Source organism: Entelurus aequoreus, linkage group LG14 (genome assembly GCF_033978785.1).
Source record: "Entelurus aequoreus isolate RoL-2023_Sb linkage group LG14, RoL_Eaeq_v1.1, whole genome shotgun sequence".
In the NCBI taxonomy this organism is placed as follows: Eukaryota; Metazoa; Chordata; class Actinopteri; order Syngnathiformes; family Syngnathidae; genus Entelurus; species Entelurus aequoreus.
In genome coordinates, this window is record NC_084744.1 from 56,885,526 (window position 1) to 56,901,057 (window position 15,532).

At 36.6% G+C, this 15,532-nt stretch overlaps 1 protein-coding gene across 1 annotated transcript in view; it reads right to left on the bottom strand.

Annotated features, from left to right (window-relative positions):
* Positions 1 to 15,115, bottom strand: part of col6a1 (collagen, type VI, alpha 1) — an 89,411-nt gene extending 74,296 nt beyond the window's left edge. The window contains exons 1-10 of the mRNA XM_062070287.1: positions 14,846 to 15,115; positions 10,417 to 10,546; positions 10,146 to 10,346; positions 6,786 to 6,945; positions 4,130 to 4,243; positions 4,027 to 4,047; positions 467 to 487; positions 330 to 374; positions 156 to 209; positions 3 to 47 (exon numbers count right to left, since the gene is read on the bottom strand). Coding sequence (XP_061926271.1) covers positions 3 to 47; positions 156 to 209; positions 330 to 374; positions 467 to 487; positions 4,027 to 4,047; positions 4,130 to 4,243; positions 6,786 to 6,945; positions 10,146 to 10,346; positions 10,417 to 10,546; positions 14,846 to 14,930 — 876 coding nt within the window. The 5' untranslated portion in view covers positions 14,931 to 15,115. The remainder of the gene's footprint in view (positions 1 to 2; positions 48 to 155; positions 210 to 329; positions 375 to 466; positions 488 to 4,026; positions 4,048 to 4,129; positions 4,244 to 6,785; positions 6,946 to 10,145; positions 10,347 to 10,416; positions 10,547 to 14,845) is intronic.
* Positions 15,116 to 15,532: the final 417 nt, after the last annotated feature.

Consider the following 15,532-nt stretch of genomic DNA (forward strand, 5'->3'; position numbering starts at 1 on the left):
ACCTTCATTCCGCTGTACCCAACAGGACCCGGGTCTCCGACGCTGCCCTGTAACACGGCGACAAAGAAGCGTTATTATTACCAATATTCCACCCCGAAAGGGACAAGCTGTAGAAAATGGATGGATTCCAAGTCGGAGATTGAAGTTCCACCTACCATGTTACCAATATCTCCTTTCTCTCCGGGCATTCCAGGCCTGCCAGTTTCTCCCTGTGCAGATTACACAGATAAATGTTTAAAATGGGAAAGAAAAGGGTTATGGTATTGTGTTTTTTTTTATTTAGTTTGATTGTAAAGTCCTATAATCAACACCGTCTCGTAATATCATACCTTGCCACCGAGGTCTCCGGTTGGTCCTTTCGGGCCTCCTGGAGCCTGAAGCCAACCAAGAACAACAAACAAGGGATGATAGTTCTCACAACAACAAAAAAACATCACCATTTTTTAATATAAAAGCGATTACTTACATTGCAGTCAAAGGAACAGCACTGAAAAGAAGAAGAACAAATAAAAATAGAGGTTAGCAACATAGCACCTTTTTGTGTTAGCATTTGTATAGTCAAGCTACCTTGTACAGTTACGCTTAGATGTTTCCATACACTCATCATGGGGAATAAATGTTATTTTTGGGGGGATGAGAGGGGTTATACAATAGAAGCTTGCTACTGGCAATTAGAAAACAGTGTTTCCCATAAACTGCCAAGATACCTGTGGCGGTGGGGGCGTGGCTATGGGCGTGGTCACCATGACATCATTGAGTAATTTGCATAATTTACTACAATGATTTGATTTTCTCTAAAAAGGCTCAAAAAATGTATACTTACTAATTAATAATAACAGTTTTGTTTTAAACTTCCATCCATCCATTTTACAATATAATTACAACACTTTATGTACATATTTATATACAGATTTGAACAATAAGTTATTCACTGAAATATATTTATTAATTGTGGTTCTTACAAAAAATATATCTTATAAAATATAAAAGCTAAAATGTCTCAAAGCTCTGCCCCTTTAATTAGTGCCTACTAAATAATTTAACTTTAGCCTACTACTACAACCATATTATTTACCAGCAACATAAAGTGAAACAGAGGCAGAGGTGTCCTGCCACAGTCAGTAACAAATAAACAGAAAACAGTAGTGGTGGTAGATAGACACAGAGCTTCATCAAACATCTGATCCACTGAACAAAGAGCTCCAAAAATCTTGAACTTTAGACTGCCATCATTTTTACTCCCTACACTTAACCATGTGTTTCCTACTGCCTGCAGACTTTGCACCCTTTGTTATATACACATGTTGTGTTTCTAATATAAATACATTTAATAAAGACAAATACAAAAAAGGCAACAAGAGAAGTATCCTACACTTCTCTTTTGTAAAGTAAATCTGAACAGCCGATATGGGCATCTACATCAACTATATGATTTGCCTGAAAAGCTGGAGAGGACAAAAAAATATATATATATATTTTTAATTTGTGGCGGACGTAATTCTTTCGTGGCGGGCCGCCACAAATAAATGAATGTGTGGGAAACCCTGGAAAATAATAATAATAGTAACAATTAGAGATGTCCCGATCAACATTTTTGGCCTCTGATCGCGGTACGATTTGTTTTGCCTCAGATCCGATTTGATTTCGAGTCCTGATCCAAGATACTTAAAGTAAAGTTAAAGTCAACACAATAACACCTTGTATAATTTGCTAGTATTGTTATAAATAAGAGGGTCATTCCTGCCAGTGGCCATCAAACTTTGCGACGTGTCACTTTAAGAGTCACACACTTGGATACTGGTCTATTAACCTGGACATATTATAAAAAGTTTATAATATTATGAAGTTTGGTTCTTTTATGAATTTATTATGGGTCTACTGAAAATGTGACCAAATCTGCCGGGTCAAAAGTATACGTATGGCCACAATACCCAGCAATATGTTTGGAGGAGAAAATGTGAGGCCTTTAATCCCAGGAACACCATGCCTACCGCCAAGCATGGTGGTGGTAGTATTATGGTCTGGGCCTGTTTTGCTGCCAATGGAACTGGTGCTTTAAATGGGACAATGAAAAAGGAGGATTACCTCCAAATTCTTCAGGACAAGCTAAAGTCATCAGCCCGGAGGTTGGGTCTTGGGCGCAGTTGGGTGTTAAAACAGGACAATGACCCCAAACACACGTCAAAAGTGGTAAGGGAATGGCTAAATCAGGCTAGAATGAAGGGTCATATTGAGTAAAAAATTACTTCTTGTGTTTGCAAGCCTTAAAAAAGCATATGTTTCAAGTAAAATTCACAAGGATGCATTATTTCAGGCATTATTAGCCATTTTTACATGTGTGGTTTAGGAGTTATGTTTAAATAACAGTCATATTGAGTGTGGCAGTTATACTGTCATTATGAGTAAAACCTAATTTTTGTATTTGTAATCCTTACCAAAACGCCTGATTCTAGTAAAACTCACATAGATACAATATTACCAGCATTTTTAGACATAATGCATATTTGGTTTTGGAGTTAAGGTTTTAGAATGGCCTTCCCAAAGTCCTGACTTAAAGGTGTGGACAATGCTGAAGAAACAAGTCCATGTCAGAAAACCCACACATTTAGCTGAACTGCACCAATTTTGTCAAGAGGAGTGGTCAAAAATTCAAGCAGAAGCTTGTGGATGGCTACCAAAAGCGCCTTATTGCAGTGAAACTTGCCAAGGGACATGTAAGCAAATATTAATATTGCTGTATGTATACTTTTGACCCAGTCACATTTTCAGTAGACCCATAATAAATTCATAAAACAACCAAACTTCATGAATGTTTTTTTTGTGACCAACAAGTATGTGCTCCAATCACTCTATCACAAAAAAATAAGAGTTGTAGAAATGATTGGAAACTCAAGACAGCCATGACATGATGTTCTTTACAAGTGTATGTAAACTTTTGACCACGACTGTAGGTCAACTTACAACAAAGAATAACTTTATTAACACTGTTTTTAAGTCTGTAACAGAAAATATTTTTCTGAAATTTAAAAAAATATACCCTTTATTTGAACTATAAACATTTTTCGGACCACCTTGAACCATTTTATACTGAAAAATACAATTTAATAAACTCAAATAATAAATCATAAAGTTTAGCAACAATAACTTAGTGTCATAATAATTGTATCTAAGTTATCACAAAACTGTGTTTCCATGAGTTCCCGGCAAGCAGACAAAAGCAGAAGGCTTGTAAAACTCCACTGTGTAGGATGGGAAGCGACATGAAGGTGTCGGTTTCTTTGATCTATTGCAATCCACAGGAAGATCTTGTCTTGCCCCGAGATCTACAAAGTGGAGAGGAAGCAGGACCTGACGCAAGCTCCAGGCATCTTTTCTTTGAACTGTTTTGTGACCAAGGGCGACGGCTGTTTACGACCCCCCTCCCTTTGGAAACGTCTGTTGCAATGCAATCAGGGAAAGTCCAAATAAAAGACGAGGCGTGCGACCTTTCGTCAGAGCGTGGGACGACACTGTACAAGGGTACAGGTGTACGCGTGTTCTCCTCACTGAGCTAAATTGAATCATGTCTCTGTTTAATTCCTTGCTTCTTGCCTGTTTAATAGATGTCATCTGTGTTTGAACCTGACACTTTGGAGCACAATAAAAACACTTTAACCTACAAAACAAGAATGAATGAAACCATTTATGCTGACATTTTTTAAATTTATCTAATCTACAATGAGCATGGGTTTGAAGCATGATACTGATAAAGCATGTTCCCCAGGGTCACACGCCCCCTATTACAAAAGGACTGGATTAGATTTAGCTCCACCCCCCCATTCCGGAAAAAACATTATTCAAATCATTGTGGCTTGTGCAGCCCTTTGAGACACTTGTGATTTAGGGCTATATAAATAAGCTTTGGTTGATTGATTGAAATAAATCATTAAGTAACAAAAAGGAATAAGATACTCAAGCTCGTTCTGAGTGTATGTAAACTTCTGAATAGAACTGTGGATGATATGATGAGTGATGAACAAGACTTACCACGTCCTTGGTCTCGTTTGTCTGGAAAAAGAGCAAGAGAAAGAGCAAATTAGACCCGCAAGTAAAATTGAGGGAATGATGAAAACAAAAGAGTGACACGTACGATCATGTCGATGATGGTCCGAATGGTTCCCATCTTGGTGGATCTGGAGTCATCTGCAGCAGTGAAGTTCTGCCTGTAGTTCTGGTCTGTAGCGATGATGGAAAGTCTGGTATCCTAATAGAAAACACACATTTTTACTTTCTCTTAGATGTAAAGAAAATGCATACATCAGATCTCATGTATGTGAAATTATAAACTATACATACTATGTATAGTTTATTAAAGGCTATTATCTATCCTAAAAAGACAATTCTTTAACACAGAGAGTTTTGGTAAGGCCTTTTTTTTTAGTTCGTATGAATAAAAAACAAAGAAAAGTATTGTGTGATGACTTAGATCACGGAGGAACTAAACTCTCAATCTATCATAAGAGTTCTTCTAGATCAGGGGTTGTATTCATTGAGGGCCACACCGCAGTCATGGCTGCCATTGGAGGGCCCCTTGTAACAGTAAATAATTAATTAATTTTCCTATAAATAAATAAAAAAATTTAACGTAAAGAGTAAAAAAAATCTGTGTATTTTACCACTTTTTTACAGAAAAAAACTGTCAGCCTTTTACTGTAAAATATATGGTTGTTTTTTTTATTATAATTCTTCTTTTTTTTTACAACATATTACTATAAATAGAAATACAGTGCCGCTGTTTAATTTTATTTTGGCAATTTTTTTACCACAATAAAATGTGGTACCATAAAATCATCAACCGTGGATTTTACATTAAAAACAACAACAAAAAACTGACAGCTCAGTCGACCTAATTTTACTGTAAAAAACAAACATTGCTCGTTTTTTTCCAACTTATTAGCAAAAAACGCCCTAAATTTTACACTAAAATCTATTGGTCATTTTTATAGTGTACAATTTGATGGATAACTTGCTTCGAAATGATAAGTTAAGCAGATATTTAAGTATTTATTTGGATTTTTGACCAAAAAAGTTAGATAATATAATATTTCTTGCAATATTGGACACACATTTTTTGCCCTGTCAAACTAGAAAAAAGTAAGAAAATAAGAAATTAAAGAAATAAAATATAAGGTATTTATTTACATATTATTTCTAGGCTTTTGCGGGCCATATAAAATGACGTGGAGGGCCAGATCTGGCCCCGCGGGGCCTTGAGTTTGACACCTGTGTTCTAGATAAATGGACAAATGTTTCAACAGACACAAATCTTGTACAAAACAGTTGACCTGCCGCTTCTCCCCCCTGTCCTGCAAAGAGAGTTTACTGGATGGCCACGGATAATCCCTGCAGAGATACCAGTCTGGAGGACGTGCTAGCTGTTGTGGACCACTCCTCTATTATCTTGTTTGAGACATTTTTAGCCCTCTGTTTGTTGTAAGTACACCTCTGCACAACATGGTATCCTTATTAACATTAAAGAAAACGAAAAAAGAAAGAAATATAGATCAAATTACAACAAATAACTCTTTTTACACTGTTTTTAGACTAACAAACTACCTAGAATTCATAAAAAATTCAAATATTACATTGACACTACTCTTGATTTTAATGGTATTGAATACTTATAACTAACCTACTTACCAATTACATGAATTTGTCAAATGATATGAAACCATGTGTTGATTACAAAAATCATAATTTATTTAACACATAAACCTTAGGTTTATGTATATTTATATTTTAGTCAGGCTGATTAGAAAAATAAGTAGGAACTCAAAAATAATTGACGAAAAGTAAATGTGCTAAAATAAATAACCTAAATGAATAAATATGTTTCTTAAATAAACTGTAAATAAAATGGAAGTGCAAATGAAAATACAGCTGCACTACTTTCGTCATAATTTTTGCGCTTAAGAAACATTTTTATGACTTTAGCTCCAGACTTCTGTTTGAGAGTGTCATTACTGCCACATGTGGTGGAAAAGTGTACTACACATGAGTACCGCTGAGGCCCATACCATACAGACCACAGTTAAAAAACAGATATTTTTTGGTGGCTCTCAAGGGGCCCAACAATGGTTAATAAACACTGCTCTATACAAAAAGAGCACTTTAGTGTTTATAGAAATTTGCTGCAAAAATGTTTGCCTCCCAAGTTTTGAAACTGGACTGGAATTTGGCACTGGGCCGCCATTAGAATAGACTTGATTTAGAGCACTGGTTCTTAACCTGGGTTCGATCAAACCCTAGGGGTTCGGTGAGTCGGCCTCAGGGGTTCCACGGAGCCTCCGCCGCGGAGGTCAAGACACACCCGACTCATCGTGTAAATAAAAACTTCTTTTAGTTCCCACTAAAACATTCACATGTTGCACAATGAGATGCAAACATGGGATCATGTGTACATTCCTGTAACTTTCTGTTTGTAAAATATATCTTTATTAGAATTTCTTTAATATAATAACATCATTTCATGATTAATATTTACAAATTAAGACTAAATTAAGAAAAAAACATTTTATTTTTCACTAAAGAAGGGTTCGGTGAATGCGCATATGAAACTGGTGGGGTTCAGTACATCCAATAAGGTTAAGAACCACTGATTTAGAGTCTCCAATTACCCTAATTTGGACACAGAGGAACAGGGAAAACATGAAAAGGATACCCCGGTTCACAGTGCATATTAAGTAAGAGGTTATTTGATCGCAAATGAGGCGAGTCACAGATATAGAAGACCCGGGAGCTTGTACCTCTTGATCAGGCGAGATGGCGACAGCGAACACCTTCACGCCGTGCATCCTGGCCTCGTTGGCGGCCTCCTGCACGCCTCCACATGGCTCCTTGTAGCCAGTAATGGGATGGCCGTCGGTCACCACTACGATGTACTTGTTCTCATGGTAGTGTGAGCCCCTGTGTGCACAAACATGCAGTCAAAACAAAACAAAACAAAACACGGAAAATGACTAAAGTGTAATTTAGGGATGATTAGCCATTTATTTCTACCAATGGGCCCAACTTTCCACTACTTACTTGATAACACGGAATTAGTGATCCTAGTCTTGATTTTAATCATATTAAAAAATGATAACAGGTTAAACCTTGTCAAGTGATATGAAAGCACGCGTTAATCACAAATATTATTAGCAAGGCTTAGGTCAGGCTGATTATAAAAATAAAACCAGTCAAATATACTGCAAAAGAAGGGACTCATAAAAAATGTTGAAAAATAAATATTCATACAATTACGCAGTGCTAAAATAAATACATTCTAACTAAATTAATAATATATATATATATATATATATATATATATATAAATGTTTCGTAAATAAAATGTCAATAAAATGTAAGTGCAAATGAAAATACATCTACTTTAGTCTCAATTTTTGCGCTCGATAGTTTTCTTTTTGACTTTCGCTCTGGACTTCTTCTGTTTGTTTGAGATTATCATTACTGCCACAAGTGGTGGAAAAGTGTATTACACCCGAGTGCCGCTGCAGCCCATACGGACCATCGCTGAGAAACGTATATTTTTGGTGGGCCCTTATCAATGGTTAAGAAACACTGGTGTAAATGATTATTACACTGTTAAAAAATAAATATTCATACAATTACGCAGTGCTGCAATAAATAAATTCCAACTAAATTAATAATAATATATATGTTCGGTAAATAAACTGTTACTAAAATGTAAGTGCTGATGAAAATACTTCTTCACTACTTTAGTCATAATTTTTGCACTCAATAAATTTATTTGACTTTCGCTCTCGACTTCTTCTGTTTGTTTGAGATTATCATTACTGCCACAAGTGGTGGAAAAGTGTATTACACCTGAGTGCCGCTGAGCCCATACGGACCATCGCTGAGAAACGTATATTTTTGGTGGCCCCTTAACAATGGTTAAGAAACACTGGTGTAAATGATTATTACACTGTTAAAAAATAAATATTCATACAATTACGCAGTGCTATAATAAATAAATTTAAATTAAATTAATAATATATATATATATATTATTAATTTAGTATATATGTTAAAAAAATAAATAGTCATGCAATTACGCAATGCTAAAATGAATTAAAACTAAATAATACATATATATATATGTATTATTATTAATTTAGTTTTAATTTATTTATTCTAGCACTGCGTAATTGCATGACTATTTATTTTTTTAACATACACATATATATATATATATATATATATATATATATATATATATATATATATATATGTTTCGTAAATAAACTGTCAATAAAATGTAAGTGCAAATGAAAATACATCTTCACTACTTTAGTCTTAATCTTTGCACTCAATAAATTTCTTTATGACTTTGGCTCCAGACTTCTTCTGTTTGTTTGAGATTATCATTACTGCCACAAGTGGTGCAAAAGTGTATTACACCCGAGTGCCACCGCGGCCCATACGGACCACCGCTGAGAAACTTATATTTTTGGTGGCCTCTTAACAATGATTATTATTACGCTGTTGAGAAATAAATATTCATACAATTACGCAGTGCTATAATAAATAAATTCAAACTAAATTAATAATAATTTATATGTTTGGTAAATAAACTGTCAATAAAATGTCAGTGCAAATGAAAATACATCTTCACTACTTTAGTCTTAATTTTTGCGCTGAAGAAAGTTCTTTATGACTTTAGCTCCAGACTTCTTCTGTTTGTTTGAGATTATCATTACTGCCACAAGTGGTGGAAAAGGGTATTACACCTGAGTACAGCTGAGAAATAAATATTTTTTGCGGCCCTCTCAACAATGGGCCCTACGGACCATCGCTGAGAAACGTATATTTTTGGTGGGCCCTTATCAATGGTTAAGAAACACTGGTGTAAATGATTATTACACTGTTAAAAAATAAATATTCATACAATTACGCAGTGCTGCAATAAATAAATTCCAACTAAATTAATAATAATATATATGTTCGGTAAATAAACTGTTACTAAAATGTAAGTGCTGATGAAAATACTTCTTCACTACTTTAGTCATAATTTTTGCACTCAATAAATTTATTTGACTTTCGCTCTCGACTTCTTCTGTTTGTTTGAGATTATCATTACTGCCACAAGTGGTGGAAAAGTGTATTACACCTGAGTGCCGCTGAGCCCATACGGACCATCGCTGAGAAACGTATATTTTTGGTGGCCCCTTAACAATGGTTAAGAAACACTGGTGTAAATGATTATTACACTGTTAAAAAATAAATATTCATACAATTACGCAGTGCTATAATAAATAAATTTAAATTAAATTAATAATATATATATATATATTATTAATTTAGTATATATGTTAAAAAAATAAATAGTCATGCAATTACGCAATGCTAAAATGAATTAAAACTAAATAATACATATATATATATGTATTATTATTAATTTAGTTTTAATTTATTTATTCTAGCACTGCGTAATTGCATGACTATTTATTTTTTTAACATACACATATATATATATATATATATATATATATATATATATATATATATATGTTTCGTAAATAAACTGTCAATAAAATGTAAGTGCAAATGAAAATACATCTTCACTACTTTAGTCTTAATCTTTGCACTCAATAAATTTCTTTATGACTTTGGCTCCAGACTTCTTCTGTTTGTTTGAGATTATCATTACTGCCACAAGTGGTGCAAAAGTGTATTACACCCGAGTGCCACCGCGGCCCATACGGACCACCGCTGAGAAACTTATATTTTTGGTGGCCTCTTAACAATGATTATTATTACGCTGTTGAGAAATAAATATTCATACAATTACGCAGTGCTATAATAAATAAATTCAAACTAAATTAATAATAATTTATATGTTTGGTAAATAAACTGTCAATAAAATGTCAGTGCAAATGAAAATACATCTTCACTACTTTAGTCTTAATTTTTGCGCTGAAGAAAGTTCTTTATGACTTTAGCTCCAGACTTCTTCTGTTTGTTTGAGATTATCATTACTGCCACAAGTGGTGGAAAAGGGTATTACACCTGAGTACAGCTGAGAAATAAATATTTTTTGCGGCCCTCTCAACAATGGGCCCTATGGTTAAGAAACACTGGTGTAAAATGATTATTATTATTACGCGACGAGCAGCTCAGCAAGACCCCTCTTGATGGCGCAGTCGGTGTAGGTTCCTTTGCCGATGTATTTGATGGTGTCAATGTCGTTCTTCAGGGCCTGGCGATCAGTGCTCAATTCACTCAGCTCTCGCACCAAGATGACGTCGTCACTGTAGTGCAGCGCTCCAGAGTTCCACGTCAGGTAGCGGTCACATTGGTGGCGCCTGGATGGAAAAAAGATGATAGTACTTTAATTTGAAAAAAAATGGCGTCCGGTAGAAGTGCGGTTCTTACATGTCTTTCAGCTCATCGACGAAGCGCTTGGTGAATTCCTTGATCTGGTCGATGTAAAAGTTGGGAGGTTTTTGTCTGAGGGCCACGCTCTCGGATGTATCCAGCACGAAGAAAAGGTCAACGGGACACTCTGTTCACAGGACAAACATAAACCATGACATTTTAGTAAACAGATTACACACAAAGTGCGAAAGGCAGTGAAAAATGTGATTCAGGAAAACCCGCGTTTTTGTATAGTATCGGACAGTCAGTGAAACTCGAGTCTTTGTCAAATTTCAAGTCAGTGAAACGTAAGTCTTTGTCGAGAATCCCTTCGGCAGTAAAACTCGAGTCTTGGTCAACCCTTGATTCAGTGAAACTTGAGTCTCTGTCAAATCTCCAGTCAGTGAAACTTAAGTCTTTGTCGAGAATCTCTGGGTCAGTAAAACTCAAGTCTTGGTCAACCCTTGATTCAGTAAAACCAGAGTCTTTGTCAAGTACTAGAGAGTCAGTGAAACTCGAGTCTTCGTCAAACCTCAAGTCAGTAAAACCAGAGTTTTTGTATAGTACCAGAGAGTCAGTGAAAATTGAGTTTTTGTCAAATCTTGAGCCAGTGAAACTTGAGTCTTCGTCAACCCTTGATTCAGTGAAACCTGAGTTTTTGTATAGTACCAGAGAGTCAGTGAAACTCGAGTCTTCATCAAACCTCGAGTCAGTAAAACTTGAGTCTTCGTCAACCCTTGATTCAGTGAAACTCAAGTTTTGGTATAGTACCAGAGAGTCAGTGAAACTCGAGTCTTTGTCAAATCTCGAGTCAGTGAAACTTAAGTCTTTGTCGAGAATCCCTTCGGCAGTAAAACTCGAGTCTTGGTCAACCCTTGATTCAGTGAAACTTGAGTCTTTGTCAAATCTCGAGTCAGTGAAACTTAAGTCTTTGTCGAGAATCTCTGGGTCAGTAAAACTCAAGTCTTGGTCAACCCTTGATTCAGCAAAACTAGAGTCTTTGTCGAGTACTAGAGAGTCAGTGAAACTCAAGTTTTTGTCAAATCTTGAGCCAGTGAAACTTGAGTCTTCGTCAACCCTTGATTCAGTGAAAACCGAGTTTTTGTATAGTACCAGAGAGTCAGTGAAACTCGAGTCTTCATCAAACCTCGAGTCAGTAAAATTTGAGTCTTCGTCAACCTTTGATTCAGTAAAACCCGAGTTTTTGTATAGTACCAGAGAGTCAGTGAAACTAGAGTCTTTGTCAAATCTTGAGTCAGAGAAACTCGGGTCTTTGTCAAATCTTGAGTGAGTGAAACTTAAGTCTTTGTCGAGAATCCCCGGGTTAGTAAAACTCGAGTCTTGGTCAACCCTTGATACAGGAAAACCAGAGTCTTTGTCGAATACCAGAGAGTCAGTGAAACTCGAGTCTTCATCAAACCTTGAGTCAGTGAAACTTGAGTCTTTGATTCAGTGAAACCCCAAGTTTCTCGAGTTTCACTGACTCAAGCTCTGACAAAGACCAGAGTTTCACTGACTCTCTGGTACTATACAAAAACTTGGGTTTTGCTGAGTCAAGGGTTGACTAAGACTCAAGTTTTACTGACTCGAGGTTTGACGAAGACTCAAGTTTCATTGACTCTCTGCTACTCGACAAAGACTCTGGTTTTACTGAATCAAGGTTTGACCAAGACTCGAGCTTTACTGACCCAGGGATTCTCGACAAAGACTTAAGTAGTAAATTCTACTCACAATACCCCATGATGACAAAGTCAACACATTATTTATTTTTGCCTAATTTGCAATAAAACATGCAAAATAAAAATAAAACACTGTCATTATGGGGTATTGTGAGTAGAATGTTGAGGACTAAAGTGATTGTATTCCATTTTGGAATTAGGCTGTAGCATAAGAAAAATGTGGAAAAAGTGAGTACTCTCCGGATGGGCTGCTCAATGCCCGTTGCTCCCCCCCACCCACAAGTAGATCAAACCAAACCGATGAGAGACAATCATAAATTAGACATCTGGCATGTGCAGTATGTATGAGCACACAGGCGTCAAAAAGGAGGTTAATGCTGGAAACACCACTGGCTATGTCGCTGTTTTTCATTAGCACACAGAGCCATCTTCTATCTGCTTGACTAATCATCAGAGTTTTATTCTTCATCACACTCAGAGGGCATTCTACATCATGTACCACCTCAGAAAACACTTAGCTCTCCATGTACCACCTTAATGACCAACATTACAATACAGTAGCGTAGTAGGCCTGAATAATCATTAAAAACAATGCAGAGGTTTTTAGTAAAAATCAAGTCTTTGCCGAAAATCCCTGAGTCAGTAAACTCGAGTCTTGGTCAACCATTGATTCGGTGAAACCAGAGTCTTTGTCGAGTACCAGAGAGTCAGTGAAACTCGAAGTCTTCGTCAAACCTTGAGTTAGTAAAACTCGAGTCTTTGTCAAATCTCGAGTCAGTGAAACTTAAGTCTTTGTCGAGAATCCCTGGGTCAGTAAAGCTCGAGTCTTGGTCAACCCTTGATTCAGTTAAACCAGAGTCTTTGTCGAGTACCAGAGAGTCAGTGCAACCAGAGTCTTTGTAAACTACAAGAGAGTCAGTGAAACTTGAGTCTTCGTCAAACATTGATTCAGTGAAACCTGAGTTTTTGTATAGTACCAGAGAGTCAGTGAAACTTGAGTCTTTGTCAAATCTTGAGCCAGTGAAACTTGAGTCTTTGTCAAATCTTGAGCCAGTGAAACTCGAGTCTTTGTCAAATCGCGAGTCAGTGAAACTTAAGTCTTTGTCGAGAATCCCTGGGTCAGTAAAGCTCGAGTCTTGGTCAACCCTTGATTCAGTGAAACTCGAGTATTCGTCAACCCTTGATTCAGTGAAACCCGAGTTTTTGTATAGTACCAGAGAGTCAGTGAAACTTGAGTCTTTGTCAAATCTCGAGTCACTGAAACTCGAGTCATTGTCAAATCTCAAGTCAGTGAAACTTAAGTCTTTGTGGAGAATCCCTTAGTCAGTGAAACTCGAGTCTTTGTCAAATCTCGAGTCAATGAAACTCAAGTCTTTGTCGAGAATCTCTGGGTCAGTAAAACTCGAGTCTTTGTCACCCAGTGAAACCCACATTTTTGTATAGTACCAGAGAGTCAGTGAAACTCGAGTCTTTGTTAAATCTAGAGTCAGTGAAACTTAAGTCTTTGTTGAGAATCCCTGGGTCAATAAAGCTCGAGTCTTGGTCAACCCTTGTTTCAGGAAAACCAGAGTCTTTGTCGAGTACCAGAGAGTCAGTGAAACTCGACTCTTCGTCAAACCTTGAGTCAGTAAAACTTGAGTCTCGTCAACTCTTGAGGCAGTGAAACCAGAGTCTTTGTATAGTACCAGAGAGTCAGTGAAACTTGAGTCTTTGTCAAATCTTGAGTCAGTGAAACTTGAGTCTTGTCAAATCTCGAGTCAGTGAAACTTAAGTCGTTGTCGAGAATCCCTGGGTTAGTAAAACTCGAGTCTTGGTCAACCCTTGATACAGGAAAACCAGAGTCTTTGTCGAGTACCAGAGAGTCAGTGAAACTCGAGTCCATCAAATCTTGATTCAGTGAAACCCAAGTTTTTGTTTAGTACCGGAGAGTCAGTGAAATTTGAGACTTTGTCAAATATCGAGTCAGTGAAACTTGGGTCTTCGTCAAACCTCGAGTCAGTGAAACTTAAGTCTTTGTCAAAAATCCCTCAAGTCAGTAAACCCGAGTCTTGGCTAACCCTTGATGCAGTGTAACCAGAGTCTTTGTCAAGTACCAGAGAGTCAGTGAAACTCGACACTTCGTCAACACTTGATTCAGTGAAATCCAAGTTTTTGTATAGTGCCAGAGAGTCAGTGAATCTCGAGTCTTTGTCAAATCTCGAGTCAGTGAAATTCGAGTCTTTGTCAAAAGGAGTTGACGGAAACGAGTACCGGTACAAAAAAACGACTCATTCAGTACTCGCACATCTCAACAATAAAAGTTGAGAAACACTGACACTGATAAAATAAATAAATAAATAAAAAAGTGAAATGTAATTTTAAAAAATAAACGTAAAAAGCAAAACTGTCAATATTGAAATGTGAAATCCAAAAGCACAACCAAATGTTGGTCAGCTCAAGGGTGCCCCCTGGTGGCCTGGAGTCCCAAGTATTAGCCTGCCTTGCCTCTGATAATGCGAACAGATCTCAAAACTGGACTACGTATTCATAAAAATACTATATATATATATATTTATTTTATTTTAATTTAATTTAATTTTTTTGCTTTTGTCATCCTCTGGCTAATATGCGAGGGTTCTGCAGTGTGCACCTGGACCTCCGCTTTCAGGAAATGTCACATCAGCATGCATGATGTTACATTAAAAAAATTAGACTCATTTCAGTGCAACATAACTTCTTAGAGTATAGAATATTAAAACCATCGTCATAAAAGAAAAAGTTCAACTTACCCGCCGACCTGGGTCTTTGGATCTGCGTTTGCGCTGCGGCCAGGAGGACGCACAGCAGCACAAGGAGACCTCTTAGCGTCTCCATGGCTGAACTGCAAAAGAAAAACTAGTCAAATAAAAAAAGAATATCCAGAAGAAACGCGCGCCGAAGCTCTCTGAACCCCAAAGCCGGCTCTTGTGCGCCTAAATCGGGCAAAGTTTTTGACTTCCACCGCCCCGCCGCAGTTAATCCAGGCGAGAGCCAGGAGCGCGCAGAGGAGGACGGGCGCGCACTGCGGAGGAGGAGGAGGAGGAGGGGGAAGAGTGCACGCGCATTTCTTTTTTTTTTCCACGCGCGAGAACGCGCTTGGGTCTAACAGTTTACACGTAATTTGAGATATGCGCGCGTCCTTAAAAGGTCTGGAGTTGGAATTATGGGCGCTGGAAGAAGACCAAGCATGCGAATACTGATTTAGCACAATGGGTTTTTGTTACTGTTTGTACACGAATGTACCTTTGAATAAATAAATAAATAAATTAAATTAAATAAATAAATATATGTATATTTTTTTGTTTATTTATTATTTTTTTTCTTCAAAGGTACATTCGTGTATAAAAAGTAACAAAAACCCATATATATATATATATATATATATATATATATATATATATATATATATATATATATATATATATATATATATATAT